Here is a 20,190-nt window from a genome sequence, read left to right as displayed (position 1 = left end):
TAGAGAAAAAACATTTTTGGAGTATGTCTATGATGGAAATTGAGGGGATCCACAAAATTCCAACCACCCACTGTTCCCACACTTTTCCCTATAAAAACAAGAATGGATCAAACCAGGAACCATGCAAACTTGCATGGTCCCTGGTTTTAACCTATTGCTGTGCTACTCCAGGCCAAACAAGTGTGGTAGTGGAATAATTGTGGGAACGCTGGGTGGTAGGAATTTTGTGAATCACCACCGTTTTTGGAAGTTTCCATGACAGAGATGTGAGGTTAATGTTTGGTTTTAGGCACAATCTTAAGGTTTGCAGGGCATTGTGGATCCCCTTGACGCCCCTTGGCTAGTTTTCACAAATGCCTGGCTATGATAGGTTTCCCTGGATGGCAACCAAACCCAAGCCCAAATATCTCAGCTACCCCAATCGCCAAAATAGGTTATTTGTTACCACAAAATGTTGATGCCTCCATGTTGCTGTTTCATTTTTTGTGTGTCCTGGGCGCTAAGCGTTGCCACCCAAGAGGGCTAGTATTTTGTATCAGAAGTGTGGAAGGACTGGGTGGTAGGAATATTTTTGGATCCCCACATATTCCGGAGGTATCTATCCCCAAAAAGTGAGAAAAACGTGATTTTAAGCAGAGTTTGAGGTTTGCAGGGCATTGTGAGTAAGAAAACATTGTGGGTTCCACGCAAGGCACAACACTTTGAACTCCACTCACTGGGTGTCTATCGGCACATCTCAGATGAACATGAATTCCATTGTTCCCATACTTGGATGACTGGTGCTACACTACTTGCAGTCAACGGCATCCCTACTGTTCCACCTGAAATTTTCGATCAGTATGCCCAGTTTTCTCCTGCAGTACTATATATATATATATATATATATATATATATATATATCACATCTCTTCAAACCTTCCCACTTCCTTAAACAATTTGGGACATCCAGCCTTTGATTCTGTTGTTTGGGGAATCGGCTCAGATTCCAATCCTTTTGGTCTTGTGCCCTGCTAGTTATACTGAATTCTTGCATCTTCTTTGTAATGCATGGACACTGGCACGTAAGGGCTGTCCAGTGGTACTTTCATGGTCAATGGTTCCAGCACCAGGGAGTCGAATACCTTAACAATCTCAAGGGGCACTGTTGCGGGTCTAGCCTAGTGGGGAGTGGAGGAAAACCTGACATTGGGATGTCCTCTCAGCCTCCACTAACTGTGGCCACTGTGGTGACGGAAGCCTCCAATCCAGTTTGGGGTGTTCATTTGGAGGAACTGGATATCACAGGCCCATGGTCTGCCAGGGAGCAGATTCTGGACATGATTCTGCTGGAGCAGAAGGGTGCTTTCCTTGCACGCAAGGTATTTCTACCTTCCCTTCACAGTATGTCCAGATCTTGACAGACAATAGGACTGCGATGTGGTATATCCACAAGCGGGGTGAATAGGGTTGCACCATCTGTTTTGAAGCTCTGTATCTCTAGTCTTGGGCTCATTATTGTGTTTGACTAGTAGCGAACCATCTGGCGGGCTCTCTGAATACCATAGACTGGGGTCTCCATCCAAAGGTGTTCCAGGACTCCTTTGCTCAGAGGGGCATTCCCCAGGTGTACAAATTCTCCACTCACATCACCACGCATTACCCAAAGTTCTGTGCTCTCCAGTATACTTTGCAAAGATCCATGGCGGACGTGTTTCAGTTGGAGGGGAGGTTTTCTCTTCACCTTATGTTTCCTCCCATGCCCTTGATCCTTTAGCCCTTCGGATGATTCACCAAGACAGGCCCAAGTAATCTTCATGGTGTGGTACACAGACCTTGTACACCTCTCCCTGGGCCGCTGATCAGTCTTCTCTCAGCTCAATCTCCTGTCTCAATCAGGTTGACAAGTCTTGCATCCCAACCTCCAGAACGTCCACTTTCATGCCTGTAGATTGAGTGGGGCAATTGAGCCACCTTTCAGTTGCCAGCAGAGATGATGGAAGTCATTGTGTTTGCTCACAGTCATTCCACCAAGAAGGTATACTCCAGAAGATATTATAGGTTTGTAACTGGCTGTAACAAGTTGGTTCCCCTGAAGGCCCATTTGTTGGGACATTGTGAGATTTACGCTATTCCTTGCGCAGCAGGGCTTTGCAGTGGAGACCGTCCAGGGTTACTTGGCCTCCTTGTCTGTATTGCTCAGTCTTCTGGACCAACCATCCTCGTTTAAGCCTCACATTTTTTTACGCTTCCACAGGGGCTTGACCAACACGTTTCCTCCTACCCCTTTTGTTAATCCAATGGGACATCAATTTAGTTTTAACTTTTCTGCTGGGTGTCACCATTTGGGCACCTTCATAGTTGTCAGTTATGTCTGTTGACTATTAAAACTGTATGTTCGAGGCATAAGAGCTGTAGATCATATGCTTTAGCATAGATCGCCTTCTGGTGTTGGGCTCGGATGTTTGCGCTTTGTTTTTCTTCGACAAAGTGTTTGTAGTCACGAGGTAGGTGACTCCTCCTTACGGTGATAGTGCGCATGGGCATCGACTCTAGCCCCAGATTGTTTTTTTCCGCCATTGGGTTCGGATGTGTATTGCTGTGCTCCGGTTCGGTATCGTCTTAGAACCCTTTCGACGCGCAATCCTTACCACTCAACGGTATTGTTTTCGATCGCGGTTTCCCTTTCGACACGTATCGTAAAATCCAACAAGTTCAATCGGAAGCTTCGGCGCGGGCAGTGAGGCCTACCCGCGCCGACCACGCCAGCAGTCCATGAAACGGACTCCTTTTAAGAAATGCCCCGGGTGTGGTGCTAAGTTCCCACACATGGACCTGTACGAGTTCTGTAACCTCTGCCTATTCCCGGAGCATGAAGAAATCAATGGCGAGGCCTGTCGATCATTCCAATCCAAGAAAAACATTTGTGACCATCGGGCTCGACGTCACGACATGAGACGCGGCACTAGTCCGGTGCCAGACATCTTCGGGGAAGAGTCTGAATTCCAACAGCCTGGCCCTGAAGAAGAAGAACAAATCTCCATGTCTGAAGCGGATGACTCCGACATGGAAGATGACTCGCACTTCACTCCGGCTCAATGAACAGCAAGTAACAAGCCCCGATTTCCCACAAAACCAACAAAGGCTCCGGTATAACCTTCGCCCTCGGGCCCAGGTCGGCACCGTGAAAACCTTTCAGATGCCCCGCCCTCGGGCCCGGCTATGAAACATAGGATAAACATTCCACCTTGGGATCGAGCCAGTCCCATTCCAGTGCTGAACCCACATCTTCGGCACCTAAACCCAAGACCAAGCACGTGCCTGATGCTTCCCTATCAGCACCGAAGACATCTTCGGCACCAAAAGACTCGGATCCAAAACCGCATAAAGCCAAAGCTTCGGAGCCTTTCACCAGTCAAACCCAAAGCTTTGGAACCGACACCAGCTAAACCCAAAGCTTCGGAGTTTAAACAAACTAAAGATAAACCTTCGGAGCCGAAACAGTCTAAAGACAAAGCTTCAGAGCCAAAACCGCTAACATTGAAACCTTCGGAGCCGAAACATTCCGCACTGAAAGGCTCAGAGCCCAAAAAACATACAGCTCCTCCTAAAGCTTCAGAGACTAACCCTGTTAAAAAAAAAAAACTCTGAATCAATAGAAAAGGACAAAGAGACCTAATCCAAAGAACTTCCTCCACAAGACCCTTTGGATCCAAAACAAAAACAGTTGCACATCGATCCTGAAACCGGACACCTGCTAGTAACACTTCCTAAAAAATGGAAGCTGGATCTTCCAGAGGACTACCATATACCTCTGAAGAAAAAAAAACATGGGTACTAACCCCTTTCCCCCTTACATACCTCCCTCTCCTCCAACTCTTAATCCAAACTTATTAATTTCACCATCAACACTATCTTTCTCACCTTAGCCATAGGATGACAATGATCGGGATGGGGATGACTATGAGGACAACATACCACAGAACACAGACCCCTGGGATGATTACGATAAAGGATCCAGATCACAATAATGACCCCGATCTATATCCTTCAAGACCATCGCCACCCGATGAAAATATTGGATTTGCACAGCTTTTTAACAGGGCTGCTCAGTACCATTGGGTGGAACTACATAGTTATCCCCTAGATCCCCTTTCTTAGTGGAAACAGTCGCTCCCTCTCAAAAATCCACTAATACTTTACCCATGCTCAAAGGCATGATCAAACACGCCAACGAGGTATTCAAAGACCCTGTTAGAGCTAGAATACTTACGCCAAGGGTGGACAAAACATATAAAGCCGCACCTACAGACCCGGTTTATATCAGAGGCCAGGTACCCCTAGACTCTCTTGTCTCCAACGCACGGAAGAGAGCTAATTCGCAAAGTACAGGCGAAGCCCCTCCTCCTGACAAGGAGTCAAAACTTAGACTCATCAGGCAAAAGAGTCTCATCACAAGCTGCTAATCAGTGGCATATTGCCAATGCTAGAGCTCACTATGACGAGCTAGAAAAACTGATGCAGCATTTACCAGAACAGTACGAAACTAAAGCTCACGACATCATTCCAGAGGATAAGCTCATCACCAGCACTTCTATAAAATGCGCTCTTGATGCGGTTAATACAGCATCTCGTGCCATTAATACCAGCGTCTTACTACGCCGGCACGCTTGGCTTCGAATCTCCATATTTCAAGCAAGAAGTCCATTCATCAATACTTAATCAGCCTTTTAATCAGGAACATCTTTTTGGCTCAACAGTTGATTCTTCATTAGAAAAAAGACACAGAGACTGCCAAATCCATGGGGGCCTTGCAACTACCTTTTAATAGGGGCTCCTTTTGTTGCTTCTTTTACAGGGGTGGCTCAAAAACAGCTGCGTCAGAGAATAACTCTTCCTCTTACAAAAGTCCCAATCAATCTTCCTTCTCCAGAGGATATAGTCAGGGAGGATACAGAGGAAATAACAATAGGGGTAGAGGCAGAGGTAACTCCAACTGAACTTCCCCTGCCACCAAACAATGACTTCCCTCCACTACCCTCGATCATTCCCCTCCTGTCGGGGGACGTCTCTCACAGTTCCTACCTGTCTGGAACTCCATCACAACAGACAAGTGGGTAAGACAAATTATCCAGTATGGTTATTGCCTGGAACTTACATCCACTCCCCCAACTATTCCTCCCAAACATTGTGCAATGTCCTCAGAACATCTCACGCTCCTAAAAAAAGAGGTTCTCTCCCTGTTACAAAATTATGCAATAGAACCAGTCCCCTTGAATCATCAGGGCATGGGGGTTTACTCTATTTTCTAATTCTAAAAAAAGACGGCTCTCTCAGGCCAATATTAGACCTCACACAGCTCAACCTCTACATTCAGTCAGATCATTTCCACATGGTCACCCTCCAACAGGTGCTACCATTGCTTCAGCAGGGCGACTTTCTTTCCACTTTGTATTTAAAGGACGCCTACTTCCACATTCCCATTCACCCTGCTCCAGGAAAATACCTCAGGTTCATGGTAGACGGTCAACACTACCTGTTGAAAGTCCTCCCGTTCGGGGTAACGACAGCGCCCAGAGTTTTCACGAAGTGTCTAGCAGTAGTTGCAGCTCACTTAAGAAGACAAAACATTCACGTGTTCCCTTATCTGGACGATTGGCTCATAAAGGCCAACTCACAACACAGCTGTGTGCAACACACTCAAAAGACAATTCAGTTGCTTCACCATTTGGGATTCACTGTAAACCTCTAACCGTCCAAAACACAAATATATTTAGGAGCTACAATAGACACTTGCAAAGGTCTAACGTACCCCAACCCACTCAGGATACGCAATATGCAGACTCTAATATCATAATTCCAACCTCAACACTCCCTCCTAGATCGAGTGTTCATGCAGTTAATCGGGATGATGGCCTCTTGCATTCTAATCGTACCTTATGCAAGACTCCAAATGCTTCCTCTACAGGAATGCTTAGCACGTCAGTGGAACCAGGATCAAGGTCTGTTATCAGATCTGGTGTTGGTAGACGACCGCACACATCGCTCTCTGCAGTGGTGGAACACAGAAAACCTTTCCAAAGGGTGGCCGTTCTTCGACCCGGTTCCACAGATAGTGCTAACAGCAGACTCATCGCTCACCAGCTGGGGAGCTCATCTTCAAAATCATACCATTCAGCGCATGTGGACTCTACAATAAAAACAGTTCCACATAAATCATCTGAAACTACTGACAATTTTTCTAGCATTAAAAGCCTTCAAGTACATCTAGTCCGCAAGACTGTCCTAGTCCGTACGGACTACATGACAGCAATGTACTATATACAAAAACAGGGAGGGACACACTTCCTACAGCTCTCGCGACTAGCTCAAAGCATATGGAAATGGGCCATACCTCAAAAGATATATCTCCTTGCGGAACACCTTCCAGGAGTAGCAATCACATTGCAAATCTGCTCAGTTGTCAACGACAACAGATCCACGAATACGAATTACATCCCCAAGTTCTCCTTCCATTCTTTCACATGTGGGGCTACCCAGAAATAGATCTGTTTGCCACACACCAAAATGCCCAAACTTTGCTTCCAGGTATCCACACCCATTGTCCAAAGTCAATGCGCTATGGATGAACTGGTCAGGAACATTTGCTTACGCTTTTCCGCCTCTCCCACTCATTCCATTAGTGGTACGGAAGCTCCAACAGCATTCACTCATAATGATCCTGGTTGCTCCCACATGGGATCGACAACCTTGGTTCACAGAACACCAGGGCACACCAAATGACTATATCTATAATCCCAAAAATTTCACAAAGTGAGATTAGAGCTTTATAACACTCAGGAAGAGTATTTGTTCAATTAATCGTAAGTCAAAATGTCCTTTCAGTTGAGGAAATGGAGAAAAGTCTTGAATCAGGTTCTTCTTTGTGCTTTATTTTCAATTCACAATAGAATGGAAAGCAACAGCAGCCGATGCACGTTTCGCCCCCCTGGGCTTTTTCAAGGCTGCAAGAAGATATTTATATACCATTTTTACAGATAGTGACACTTAATGATCACCTTTTAAAAAACACCCATCAGAATGACCTTTAAGGATATGTCTACGTTGTAATTAGACAGAAAACAACTTGTGCACCAAATGCAAATGACATTCATGCATGCTGCTATTATATATAACACATATGTATCCCTCTTAAAGAGAGGATCCAGGAACACATTCGGGCTATCAGGAACAACAACAACCAATATCCTCTAGCGGTTCACTTTAATACCTCACACAAACTTAATGAACTCCTAAAGTTGGGTTTCCGATTGGGTATACGATTGCACCTCGCTGCAATAGCTGCTAATCTACAAAACAGACAACACTTGTCTTTGTTGAGAGTGCCCGCTATCAAAGCATTAATGGAAGGACTCAAAAGAATCATCCTCCCTAGAGTTCCACCCTCTCCAGTTTGGAACCTTAATATGGTCCTTACAAGACTTATGGGTCCACCTTTCGAACCTCTGCACAAATGTGAACTGCAGTTCCTCACTTGGAAGGTAGCCTTCCTTATAGCCATCACATCTCTTAGAAGAGTTGGTGAGCTCCAGGCACTAACCATACAAGTACCATTTATACAAATTCATCACAACAAAGTGGTTCTTAGGACAAATCCAAACTTTTTACCTAAAGTTGTTTCTGCCTTTCACCTCAATCAGTCTGTTGAACTACCAGTGTTTTTCCCTCAACCAGACTCAGTGGCAGAACGTGCTCTTCACACACTAGATGTCAAAAGAGCAATACTTTATTACATTGAAAGAACTAAATCTTTTAGGTAAACCAAACAACTCTTTGTTGTCTTTCCCCACCGCATAAAGGCAATCCTATTTCAAAAACTGGTTATTGTATGCTGGATAGTTAAATGTATCCAAATATGCTACATTAAGGCTAAACGCACATTAACTATTCCCCCTAGAGCGCATTCCACACGCAAACTAGGGGCTTCTATCCCACACAATCGGGGAAAGCAGTGGGAATGGATGGCGTACCCATTGAATTTTACAAAACTTATATAGATCTGATGGCCCCATATTGCGCGAAGTGTTTGAGGACGCCTTTGAATCTAAGACGCTCCCACCCTCGATGAGGGATTCTTTGGTGACGTCTCTGCTCAAGCCGGGCAAGTCCCCGATCAGCTGTGACTCATATCGTCCGCTCTCTTTAACTGTGATACCAAGATTCTCGCTAAGCTCATCGCCAATAGGCTCAGTTTACTTATGGAAAAGCTAGTTCTTCCCGATCAATCAGGGTTTATACCCGGACGAGCCACTACCCATAGCTTAAGAACTCTTTTCACGATTCTTCACAACGTCTCACCAGAGCTACCCTTGGCTGCGGTATTTCTAGACGCCACTAAGGCATTCGACTCGGTCGAATGGGATTACATCTTTACCGTTATGCGTAGCATGGGCTCACCCCCCCCCCCCTCCTTTTTATCCTGGATACAGCTTCTATACCACTGGCCGATGGCCACGGTCTTCCTAAATGGACACACATCCCCTGCTATTGAGATTTCTAGAGGGATGAGGCAAGGCTACCCGCTATCGCCTTTACTCTTCGCCCTTGCGGTGGAGCCTTTGGCGGCAAAACTCCGCCAACATCACCAACACAGGGCACTCCGATGCAATATGCATCAGATTTTAGTCTCACTCTATGCTGACGATATCACTTTGTATGTTAGACACCCTCAGGAGAATCTAAACCCCATTTTACGTGAATTCATACGTTTCGGGCACCTTTCGGGAATAAATCTTAATTGGCAGAAATACAGTCTCTTCCCGCTAACCTCTTCGACATCTAGATATCCCTTAGATTTCCCCTTAGAATGGTGTGAATCCGATCTAAAATATTTGGGTATTTACCTCTCCCGAGATCGGGAGGAGCCGATGCGATTAAATTATGGTACATCCATTGAACGGATAAAAATGTATTACACGTTGGATCACTCTATCGCTATCTCTGGCGGGGCGTGTGTCACTAATCAAAATGGTTATACTATCGCGGCTCCTTTACCTCGTCCTCAATATCTCTTTCCACCCTGGCAGTTATTTTTTTCAAGTGCTACGGTCTGGGATGATTCGGCTAGTGTGGGGGGGTAAGCAGGCACGAGTAAGCTGGAGCACTCTCACTAGGCCTTATGCACAGGGCAGTTTCGATATTCCGGATATAGAACTGTACTATTTTTGTGCGCAGGCGCACTGTTTATTTCTGGATATACCCTCCCCGTTACATGCCGCAAGTAGCGGCAGAACACTGGCTGGCTGATCCCATACCCATTGCCGGTGCGCATCACACTGACATATAGCCACGTGAAAAGGAACCTACCATGCTCACTTGCTCGATCCTGGCATGGAATCATATAAAGGACATCATGCAAGCTCCCTCGTTATACTCACCATGCCTTCCCCTCGTGTTCACATTCATACGTGGGGGGACTTATATCAAGAGGGCAGATTTTGTAGTGCGGATACCTTCTTCCAAACACAACAGCCTACTCCGCTAGACACTTTCTTATACAACCGCCTTAGGCAAGGGTTGCGCTCTATTACCCCAGATTTCCCGCAGGAACCTCCATGCCTTCTCCCACTCCAAGTGCTACTTAGTGCACCTTCCCCGAGGCGTCTTGTTTCTATGATATATCATACCACATACACACAATGTCAGAGGACTCCATGTCCTGCTCGCGCACAATGGGATTCTGAACTTGATATTGTGCTCTCCGATGACCAATGGGGTTATTGCTGTTTGCAGACGGAGTTAATCTTTGCTAGTAGCAGGCTGCGAATCACCCATTTTAAATTCCTACAACGCACATACTATACTCCTGCTAGAATGTATAAATACAAGCTCAGGGATTCTGATTGCTGTGATAGATGCGGCTGCCCAGACGTAGATTTTTTACATCTGGCTTGGGAATGCCCGGGGGTACTTGAGTACTGAGGGCAAGTCTTGCATGTCCTGGAGCAGATGACCACACTAACTATAACAAAAACCTCACTTCTCGCTTTATTGGGATACACCAAACATGTCCCTAAAGCGCAACGTAAGTATGTTTCCCTGTGCCTGTTGCTGGCTAAGAGAAGAGTAGCGTGTCGCTGGGGTAGGGGGCGGGCACCTAAGTTCAAAGATTGGATGCTGGACTTGGTGTATTGCCAGGAAAAAATGACTCATTATGCAGAATTAATCCCTAGTTCATCACGTCCTGCCGACATTTGGGACCCTCAAGTGTTACTTGATCACACATCTGGGGGGAATTCAATCCGGTGATATTTCATCCGCTACAAGTAGATAATCGATCAGAGGGGTGCGTTATGTCCTCAGGCGTCTACTGTCTCACATATGTTTTGTCACCATAGTCTGTTTTCTGGCCATATGATATGTTGATTGCGACTGTTAAATACCTGTGTTTTAAAATAAGGCACACAATTGAATCCCTGCAGATCCTACTGTGTTGTTCCATGGTATGTATATTGATGGACTTTCTTAATGTCTACTTGCACCGCACTGCTGATACCTGCTATGTTAGCTCTGAGTACGTATTGACATGCTCTGTTTTGTAATGTATGCCAAGTAAAAAAAAACTTGAAAATAAAGTTAAAAAAAACTAGGGGCTTCTATGGCATTCTTAGGGAATATACCCTTAGATTACATATGCAAGGCTGCAACTTGGTCTAAACCTCACACATTCATAAAACACTACTGTGTACATGTGCATGCAAAGTAACAAGCTAGTAGGTGCCAGGCTATCTTAAGAACACTTTTTCAAACGACTGCAACAGATACAGGTTAACCACCACTACAGAAAATAACTGCTGTATAGTCTATGCTAAAGCATATGATCTACAGTTCATATGCCTCAAACGGAAAATGCTACTTACCCAGTATGCATCTGTTCTTAGCATATAAAGCTGTAGATTCATATGGCCCACCCGCCTCCCTGAGTACCTTTATCTGCTGCAATATTATCTTAATTAGATACAACACACATGGACATCTTTTTCTATTCTTATTAACTCCATCATCACCCTTTATGGCAAAAACAATCTGGGGAGGGAGCCGATGCCCATGTGCACTATCACCGTAAGGAGTCACCACCTACCTTGTGACTACAAACACTTCTTCGAAGAAAAACAAAGTGCATACATCTGAGCCCAACACCAGATGACGATCTATGCTAAAGCATTTGAATGTACAGCTTTATATGCCAAGAACAGATGCATTCTGGGTAAGTAGCATTTTACTCATTGTTGCCATTACTATGCCAAGTAATGTTAGTGAGCTACAGGCACTGAGTGTTTGCCAGCCTCTTTTCACCTTTTTACATGAAAAGTTGCTTTTTCAAAACAGAGCAGCTTTCTTTCTCTTGGTTGTGACACCTTTCCATCTGTGTCAATCAATTATTCTCCCTTCTTTCTGTCCTCTTCCACATCCCACCAAGAAGGAGGAACGGAAGCACATGCCTAACCGAAATGTTGCAGGTCAGTTTTTTTTATATCCCCATGCCATGGATTTCCAAACTGTCGACCTGCTCTTTGTAGAGTAATCCGGGAACAAGAAGTACAAAGTTGGCCAGAAGAGGACCTTATCACGGTGGATTATTCTATGCATTAAGATGTTATGCTTTGGCATGGAAAGAACCTCCAGAAAGCATAAGGACCCATTCTACTAGAGCCAAGTCTTCACCTAGCCTTGGCTAGTGCAATCCTTGTGGCTGACATCTGCAAAGTGGTCACATGGGCGTCTTGCCACTCTTTTTGTAAGCATTCGTGACTGCTTGTATTCAGAAGTGCTCCAGGGTAGATATTTTGCCCCCTCTGTCCTTCAAGACTTCCTTGTCTAATTTCTTCTCTAAGCTTTAATCCAAGCACCTCCGTCGAGTACGATATTGCTTCACAATTTTGATTACTTTCTTTGTGGGAAATAATGTTCCTGCAGATTTCTCACTGATTACCACTCTCCTCCCAATCTTGAAATATGGTTACATGTTATAGTTGTAAAGCCCTCTAGAAGGGTAGTCATTTGCTATAATTAATAAGATTCCAAGAATGTTTTTGCACTGAACCTCTACTCACAGGATGTCATCCTCACCCTTTCACCTCATTGACATGGGAAAAATGGATAGGAAACTAACATTGGCACACGGGGTGGGCGCTTTATTGCTCTTGTGAGATAATGAGATCACCTTTCCGGTGGAAACGTTTCCAGAGCCAGTCGAGTGAATGAGCAATTCAAAAGGTGAGGAATCTGCAGGTAGATAGAGTATCCACCAGAAAGAAAGTTACTGAAGTTAAGTAACTTTTTCTTTTGGACAACCAACAAACACTATATATCCCTGTCACCAGAAGGGTCTGATGGATGGATTGGTATATTACTTTTGTTAATAGGCCACTGGGGCAAAACAATACAGTGTGTCACCAATTACTATTTTTCCTACTGCTGTTCATAATGTTTTATTTTAACGATTAGTTTCTTTTAGAAGATCATGAGCAAGCTACACAAATTATCCCTTCCTCAATTCAGAGTGTTGTCTAGTTTTCTGAAATCACTAACTTTTAGGGTTCACCCATTGGTTTCACACCTGTGCCCACCACAAACTGCAAGTAGATTGAAAACGGAAAAATGGACTACAAGTTAGAAAACTGGTGGTAAAAAGTTGCTTTTTTTTTTTACAACTCTGCTTGTTCTTTAAAGCTGGGAAGATGGTGATATTAGCACAGCAAAACTTTTGTTGTTTCAATTTTTATTGTATTGAAAGCTTGTAATTCGCCCAAAGGATGACAGATAGAAGTAGGACTATATTCAAGTTTGAATTGCGAACCACCGCTGTCCGTCTATTTAACTTGTGCTAAATTAGCAGTTTCTTTGCTTTCTCTGTGCCAAGCAAATGCCGCACAGAACACCTTATTTGTATGAAATATGCTTTTATCTGAATGGTGGTGTTTTACTTAATCACTATGTGTTTTCCTTCTACTGAATATTCCTTTCTTTGACATCATGTAATGTATTTTGGGTGTGCCTATGCATTGAAACAGAATTTCACTATCTGTTTGCATCTTTCTACTTTAAATGACTGATTGAAGTAACGACTGTGTTGGTCTGTTGTTTAGGGTATGTGTAATGTGTGTAGAGTTCCCTGTACAACACAATATTTTCAATCAGTCTTTTTTTTCAAATCATTGTTTTCTCATTGTTACTTTAATTGTCATGAACCAAAAGTACAGTATCCAGAAAGTAATACATTATCACATGAATGCCCAGAAGTGGAAACTGTGTGCCCTCCCAACATGGAGTGATCTTGAAACCCTGTTGATGTGTGGCTTGCTGTCTGTGGGTCTTTATTTTTGTTCATATGTGTGCTCTACTCACTAATTTGCTGGCATAACGTGTATTGTGGCAGTAGTCTGTAGAGGTTTTGTACGTACATTTGGTATGTCTTGTGCCTCTTCACTGCTTAGCAGCCCTCTTTTAGTTTGCAGCTCGCCAGGTCCATTCCTTACAACTTACGTTCGATGTTTGTCGATCGTATTCTGTTGGTGGGCTGTACGTGGTGCTTGGGACATGCTATATAGATTGAGTGGGTGTAGAATGTGGGGGTGCTGTATATTGTGCATGGATATGTTTAATAAGCTAGATGGGCGTGTTTTTATGAGTGTAGGTTTAGCTGTATATGGTGTGGTTTGCAGTATGTGGTTAGCGCTGTATTGTTGTATCCTATGTCTTCTGTTTATGGTGTGTGAGGTGTACCTTGAGTGTGTTTTAGTGCATCGTGTGATGTATTTGGTGTTCTCTGATGTGTGAAGTTTGCTTTCCATTACGTGGTTTGTGCATTTTTAGGTTACAAATGTGTTCCACATGCTGGTTTGCTATGTGCACCTCCCCTGCTCACCAACCTTTCTCTTGTTCACAGCTCTCGTGCTCCAATGATTGCACTTTGTGCTTGTGGGACCCCAAATCTGGACAGCTCTTGTGTGAGTTCCTTGGACACCAAAGTGCAGTGAGCACTGTTCTTGCAATGGTGAGAAGGTTTTGAATCTTGGGTGGGGCGGCATTGGTAATGGGTGTTGAGGGAGCACAGCCTTACCATTCTCCTTCCATGGAATCCACTGTCCTAAGACAATAAAAGCTGAGAAGAGTCAAATCACTTAGCTAGGTTGAGAAGGACAATGGGACACACATGTGAACCATGCCAGTCAGAGTGTTAGGTTCTAATTTCAGAAGCTAAATCTTCAGAAAGCAGGTAGTGTATGTAACCATTCTGGTGGATTAATCTAGTAGAAAGATTTGTAGACTGGAACAGTACAGAAAGTAGTGGAGGCGACTGTAAAAATATATGGTCACCCAGCCAAATACCAAAGTCCTTTGCTGTGTTTACTCGAGTGTGTACAAGTAGAACAGAAAGTAGATCTGCAATGTAGACCAGCCCATTTCAACAAAACAGCAAATTCAGAATGCTTGCCGAAAAAATGCAGCACACTGACCTTAGCCTAGTAAGAAAATAAAACTGAATCACAGCATAGTATGTTGAGAGGTCTGTAGTGACTAAGTGATGGATGTTTTGGGAATTTAGATGTTAAAAAGTGCTTGTATGTCATTCTGTTATTTCATCAGGATGAGCATGTGGTATCTGTTAGCCGGGATGGAGTTCTCAAGGTGTGGAACCTCGATGGCGTGGAGCTCACCAGCATCTCCGCTCACAACAGCCAGATAAACCAATGTACTGTGTTCAGTGATCACCGCAGCAAAGCTCTTCCAGGTAAGCACATCTCTAGAGGTCAATCCCTGTCATTTTGAGTCCACTGTTTGCCTTTGCATCCAAACTCTGAATCCTCTCCGAAAGCCCTAGTTATACAACTGATTGAAATGGCTTTGGTTGTTATCAAGTCCCCGAGCAACTTTAAAAAAAATCACACTATTGACTTACATCCCTCAAGCTAAGTTCTTAATACCAGGGCACTATAAAGAGCATTTTGCTATTCTATAAGTCATGCGTAATGAAGATGCTGGTAAGTCCACGCTTAGCCATGACACACACCCCTTGTGTTTCCACTCACTTCTACAGAGTATCCCCTCCTACAAAGTAGTCCCTGCTCCTATTTGTTCAGATCCTATGAGGAAGGAAATATAATTGGAGATGGATGTCAGAGTGAAATTCCTCTCTGCTGTTCTCAGGAAAATAACATCTTGCTGGGGCACATGCCATTGGCTGGACCATTGGAGTGGAGAGCAGAGTATAGTAGTTTAGTGGGAAGAATAAGACCTTCGGCTCTATTGTGCCAGCATTCCTCTTGGGAGACTCCGCTGATGCTTGTACTGAAGATAGATGCCCCCCACAATGTGAGGGTCATTACTTAAGAGAACCTATGCACAGCACTTCACAGTGGAAGATGTTCAAGAAAACTTCTGCCAGGGAACTAATACAGGGCCCTTTCTTATGGGACATGGTAAAGGGCCCTTTCACAGACAGCTAATACAGGGCCCTTCTATGGGGGAGCTCATACAGATCGTTCCACAAGGGATACGTGGCCCTGCACTGAGGGATGATGAGGACTGCTTCCATAGGTTGTATCTGAAAGAAACACGTTAGTTAGATTCCTCACCTTAGAATATCCCCAGGCGTCAGACTGGATCCGGAAGATTTTTGTAGCAATACCCCTTTCGCGTCGCTAGGCGTCGTCTGCGGCTCCGCGTCCGTCGTTGGCATCGTGCGCTGGAATGACGTCGTCGGAGTACTTAGACGCCGCCCTCGCGCGCTGACGTCAGTTCTTCTTTTTTCCACGCCAGTAAGCGCCGATCCGGGAGAGCTACCCCTTTAGTCATTTTTTGACTATATATTTTGACTCTTTTTGGTCACTTTCTCGGCTCTGGTGCCGGTAGGATGCCTGGTTTCAAGGCCTGCGACGACTGTCACCGACTGATGTCGGTGACCGATCTTCACCGCTGGTGCCTGTACTGTTTGGGGCTCGACCACGACTCGGAGTCGTGTTCCAATTGTATGGCCCTGACCTCGAAAGCTAGGCGGGAGCGGTCCCGTAAGCTTCTCGAGCTTTGCCACTCGGCTCCGCGCCCCTCTCGATCCCGGTCCAGGAGGAGGTCCAAGGATCGGTCGCGGAGCCGCACTCGACATCATCGCTCGTCTGGCTCGAAGTCTTCGGGTAAGTCGAAGCGCTCCAAGAAGTCCAAGAGGCGAAACCGCTCTTCGGACTCCCCTCGCCGGTCGCGCGACTTGGCCAAGGTTCAGGGTGGTTCCACCCCCGCGGCTCCGCCGGAGCCACAGGCGCCACGCACGTCCCCATACCCGCCGGTCCCTGGGACTGACGCGACGCCGGCGGAGGTCAGTGCCTTCCTCTCAGCCATGAGGAGCCTGGCCCCGCTGTCGACGCCCGCTGGCGTGCCTTCGGGCCCCGTGGACTCGACTGGGCGACCTTGCGCCGCTCCGGCCCCGGCGCCGTTGGAGGCTCCGGCCCGACGCCGCAGGTCCCCGAGGGGCCCAGGCCTGGGCCCCCGTCGACGCCGGTCGACCTCGTCACGCCTCCTCCGCCGGCGTCGACACCGGTGCCACCTCCGACGCCGACTCCGGTCGACGTCGATCCCCGGTTCAGCCCCTGTCCGGACCCGGTGCAGCGCCGCTCGACGCCGCATCCGACGCCGCTAGAGACACATTTTGTCTATCGTCCGGCTTCGATCATTCCTCCTTTTTACCAGGAATCGGATGACGGGAGCGACTGGGAGGGGTCCGTGGACCCTTTGGCCCTTCAGGGACAACTTTCGCAGGACTGGGCAGATGAACTGGGGGAGGCCAGTGGTTTGGATACCTCACCGGACACTGGATTCATCTCTCCTCCGACTGTGGCTTCGGAGGAGGGTGCAGCTTTTTCTGTGGTGCTGCGCAAGGCGGCCGCGGCCCTTGGGCTTGAGCTGCCTGCCGTGGCTGTGAGGACTAACATCCTCACTGAGGTGCTTCAGTCTGCAGCAAGCTCCACTGAGCCTCTGCTGCAATTCAATGAGGCCCTCATTGACGTTCTGCAGGGCACCTGGTCCAAGCCCTCCACAGTCCCTCCTGTGGATAGGAACGTTGCCAGGTGCCACCGCCCTGCTCCGGGCGACCCCGGTTTTCTGTCCCAACACCCCACCCCTGAGAGTCTGGTTATCCAGGCCTCTACCTCCCAATCCTCCTTCCCGTCCGCTCCTCCGGACCGGGATTCCAAGAGACTGGAACAGTTCGGTAAGAAGCTATTCTCCTTGCTCAGTTTGGGCCTGCGGTCTTTGAACACCGCCTGTCTCTTGGACCGTTATTCCCACTCTCTGTGGGATACGGTGGAGGACGTGCTGCCCCTGTGCCCGGAGGAGGCCCGGGCACAGCTTTCCTCAGCTCTGGCCGATGGGAGAGATGCAGCGCGCCATGCAATCCGATGTGGACTCGACACTACGGACTCGCTGGGTAGGGCGATTTCTACCACGGTGGCGCTTCGACGTCACGCCTGGCTGCGGTCCACGTCCTTTTCAGGGGATGTCCAGAGCACTCTCATGGACATGCCTTTTGATGGTACTCGCCTTTTTGGTGGGAAAGCGGACAGTGCGCTGGCTCGCTTCAAGGACTCCCGGGCTACGGCCAAGTCCTTGGGCCTCTCGGCCACAAACTTCCGCTTTTCGCTCCTTTCGTGGCCAAGGAAGGGGCACCTCCTCCCGTCCGCCTAGCCATCGGCCGCAGAACCAGCCCGGACGCGGTTTCCGCCGAGGCGGTACTGGAGGACAACGCGGTCAGTCCACATCCACCCCGGCAGCATCCGCCTCAAAGCCTTCCTAGTCCGAGCTTTCAGGCCCATTCCTCGCAAGTGGGAGGCAGGGTTCGCCATCACCTGCTCCACTGGCGTACCATTACTTCGGATAGGTGGGTGCTGCAAATCGTCCGAAGGGGCTACTCCCTCCCCTTCGAGACGACCCCTCCAGCCATGCCACGGCAGCACCACCGTATCTCGGAGGATCATTTGAACCTTCTGCAAGAGGAAGTTTTGGCCCTCTTGGCCAAAGAGGCCGTCAAGCGCATTCCGAGCCCAGAAGTAGGTCGTGGTTGTTATTCCCACTACTTTCTGGTTCCCAAGAAGGGCAAAGGGGGCCTACGCCCTATCTTGGACCTCAGGAACGTCAATGCCTTCCTCCGGAAGGAACGGTTCAAAATGTTGACCTTGGCTCAGGTTCTAGGTGCCCTCGACCCTGGAGACTGGATGGTAGCGTTGGACTTGCAGGACGCATATTTCCACATCCCCGTCCTGCCTGCCCACCGGCGTTACCTGCGGTTCACGGTGGGTCAGGAGCACTTTCAGTTCACCGTGCTCCCCTTCGGTCTTACCAGTGCCCCTCAGGTGTTCACGAAAGTGATGGCGGTGGTCGCAGCTCATCTGCGCAGATCAGGGGTTCCAGTCTTCCCCTATCTCGACGACTGGTTGTTGAAGGCGGGCTCGCCCCAGACAGTCGTCTCCCACCTCCAGACTACGGCGGATCTCCTGCATTTGCTGGGGTTTTCCATCAACGTGCCGAAGTCACACCTGAGCCCCTCTCAGAAGCTCCTTTTCATCGGAGCGGTTCTCGATTCGGCGCAGTTCCGGGTTCATCCACCGGAACAGCGGGTCCGGGATATACAGGCCCTGATTCCCATCTTTCGGCCTCTATCCTGGGTTTCGGTCAGGCTAGTGTTGCGGCTTCTGGGGCTGATGGCCTCCTGCATCCTACTAGTGCATCACGCCAGGCGGCGCATGCGGGCTCTGCAGTGGGACCTGAAGTTTCAGTGGGCCCAGCATCACGGCAACCTGTCCGACCATGTCTTGATCTCGGAGGGCACTGCACAGCAGTTGCAGTGGTGGCTCACGGACCGCGATTGGGTCACGGGCAGGAGCCTCTCCCTACCCCTACCGGAGCATGTCGTTGTGACGGATGCGTCCCTCCTGGGATGGGGTGGCCATATGGGAGAGGCGGAGATCAGAGGCCTCTGGTCTCCGGCGGAGTCTCGCCTCCACATCAACTTGTTGGAGCTGAGAGCGATCTGACTTGCACTGAAAGCCTTCCTTCCCTCTGTCCGGGGACGTGTTGTGCAGGTGTTCACAGACAACACCACCGCCATGTGGTATTGCAACAAACAGGGCAGGGTGGGGTCGTGGACCCTTTGTCAGGAGGCCCCGCGCCTCTGGACATGGCTGGAACACCAGGGCATCACCCTAGTGGTTCAACATCTGGCGGGCTCTCTGAATGCCAGAGCCGACGAACTCAGCCGCCGGTGCATGATGGATCACAAATGGCGTCTGAACTCCGAGGTGGCGCAAGGTCTCTTTCAGCAGTGGGGAGAGCCTTGGTTAGATCTATTCGCCACCGACGAGAACGCGCAATGTCAGCAGTTCTGCGCGTTAGAATTTCCAAGGCGGCACTCGCTCGGCGACGCTTTTCGTCGCGAGTGGAGTTGCGGTCTGTTGTACGCCTTTCCGCCTATACCACTTCTGCCCAGAGTGCTGAAGAAGATCAGGCACGACCGGGCCCAAGTCATCTTGGTGGCTCCGGATTGGGCACGATGGTACTGGTATCCCGAGCTACTCAGTATGTTGATTGATCCTCCGATACGTCTGCCCATTCGGGAGGATCTTCTGTCGCAGCAGCAGGGGACGGTCCTCCACCCTAACCTGTCCAGCCTCCACCTCCATGTGTGGAGATTGAGCGGCGGCAGTTGATGCCATTTGACTTGCCTCCTGAAGTCTGTGATATCATTCTGGCAGCCAGGCGTCCCTCCACAAAGACTGTATACGCCTGCCGGTGGAACAAATTTGTGGCATGGTGCACAGCAAAGGCTGTGGATCCCCTTAACGCCCATCTTTCTGAGGTTCTCCTTTCTTCTTTCTTTGGCCCAGCAGGGCTCTCCCTTGGGCACCTTGAAAGGTTACCTTTTTGCCATCTCTGCCTTCTTACGGCTTCCTGATCAGCCTTCTCTGTTCAAGTCCCCTGTAGTTTCACGCTTTCTTAAAGGCATTACTCACACGTTCCCTCCTGTCCCTTTCGTCATGCCTCAGTGGGACTTGAATCTTGTCTTAACATTTCTGATGTGCGCTCCCTTTGAGCCTCTTCACAATTGTCCTCTTCGTCTTCTGACTCTTAAGACTGCTTTCCTGGTAGCCATCACCTCGGCTAGACGGG

At 47.9% G+C, this 20,190-nt stretch overlaps 1 protein-coding gene across 3 annotated transcripts in view; it reads left to right on the top strand.

The window, feature by feature from the left end:
• TEP1 (telomerase associated protein 1) overlaps positions 1–20,190 on the top strand; it is a 1,383,286-nt gene that overhangs the window by 975,665 nt on the left and 387,431 nt on the right. For all 3 annotated transcript variants that reach the window (XR_014966740.1, XM_085618536.1, XM_085618535.1), the window contains exons 44-45: positions 13,925–14,032; positions 14,626–14,770. Coding sequence is in view for 2 of the 3 variants with exons in the window: in XM_085618536.1 (XP_085474662.1) it covers positions 13,925–14,032; positions 14,626–14,770 (253 nt within the window). In the remaining variant the exon portion in view is untranslated. The remainder of the gene's footprint in view (positions 1–13,924; positions 14,033–14,625; positions 14,771–20,190) is intronic.

This window comes from Triturus cristatus, chromosome 7 (genome assembly GCF_964204655.1).
Source record: "Triturus cristatus chromosome 7, aTriCri1.1, whole genome shotgun sequence".
Lineage (NCBI taxonomy): Eukaryota > Metazoa > Chordata > Amphibia > Caudata > Salamandridae > Triturus > Triturus cristatus.
This window is presented reverse-complemented; position numbering and strand designations above follow the sequence as displayed.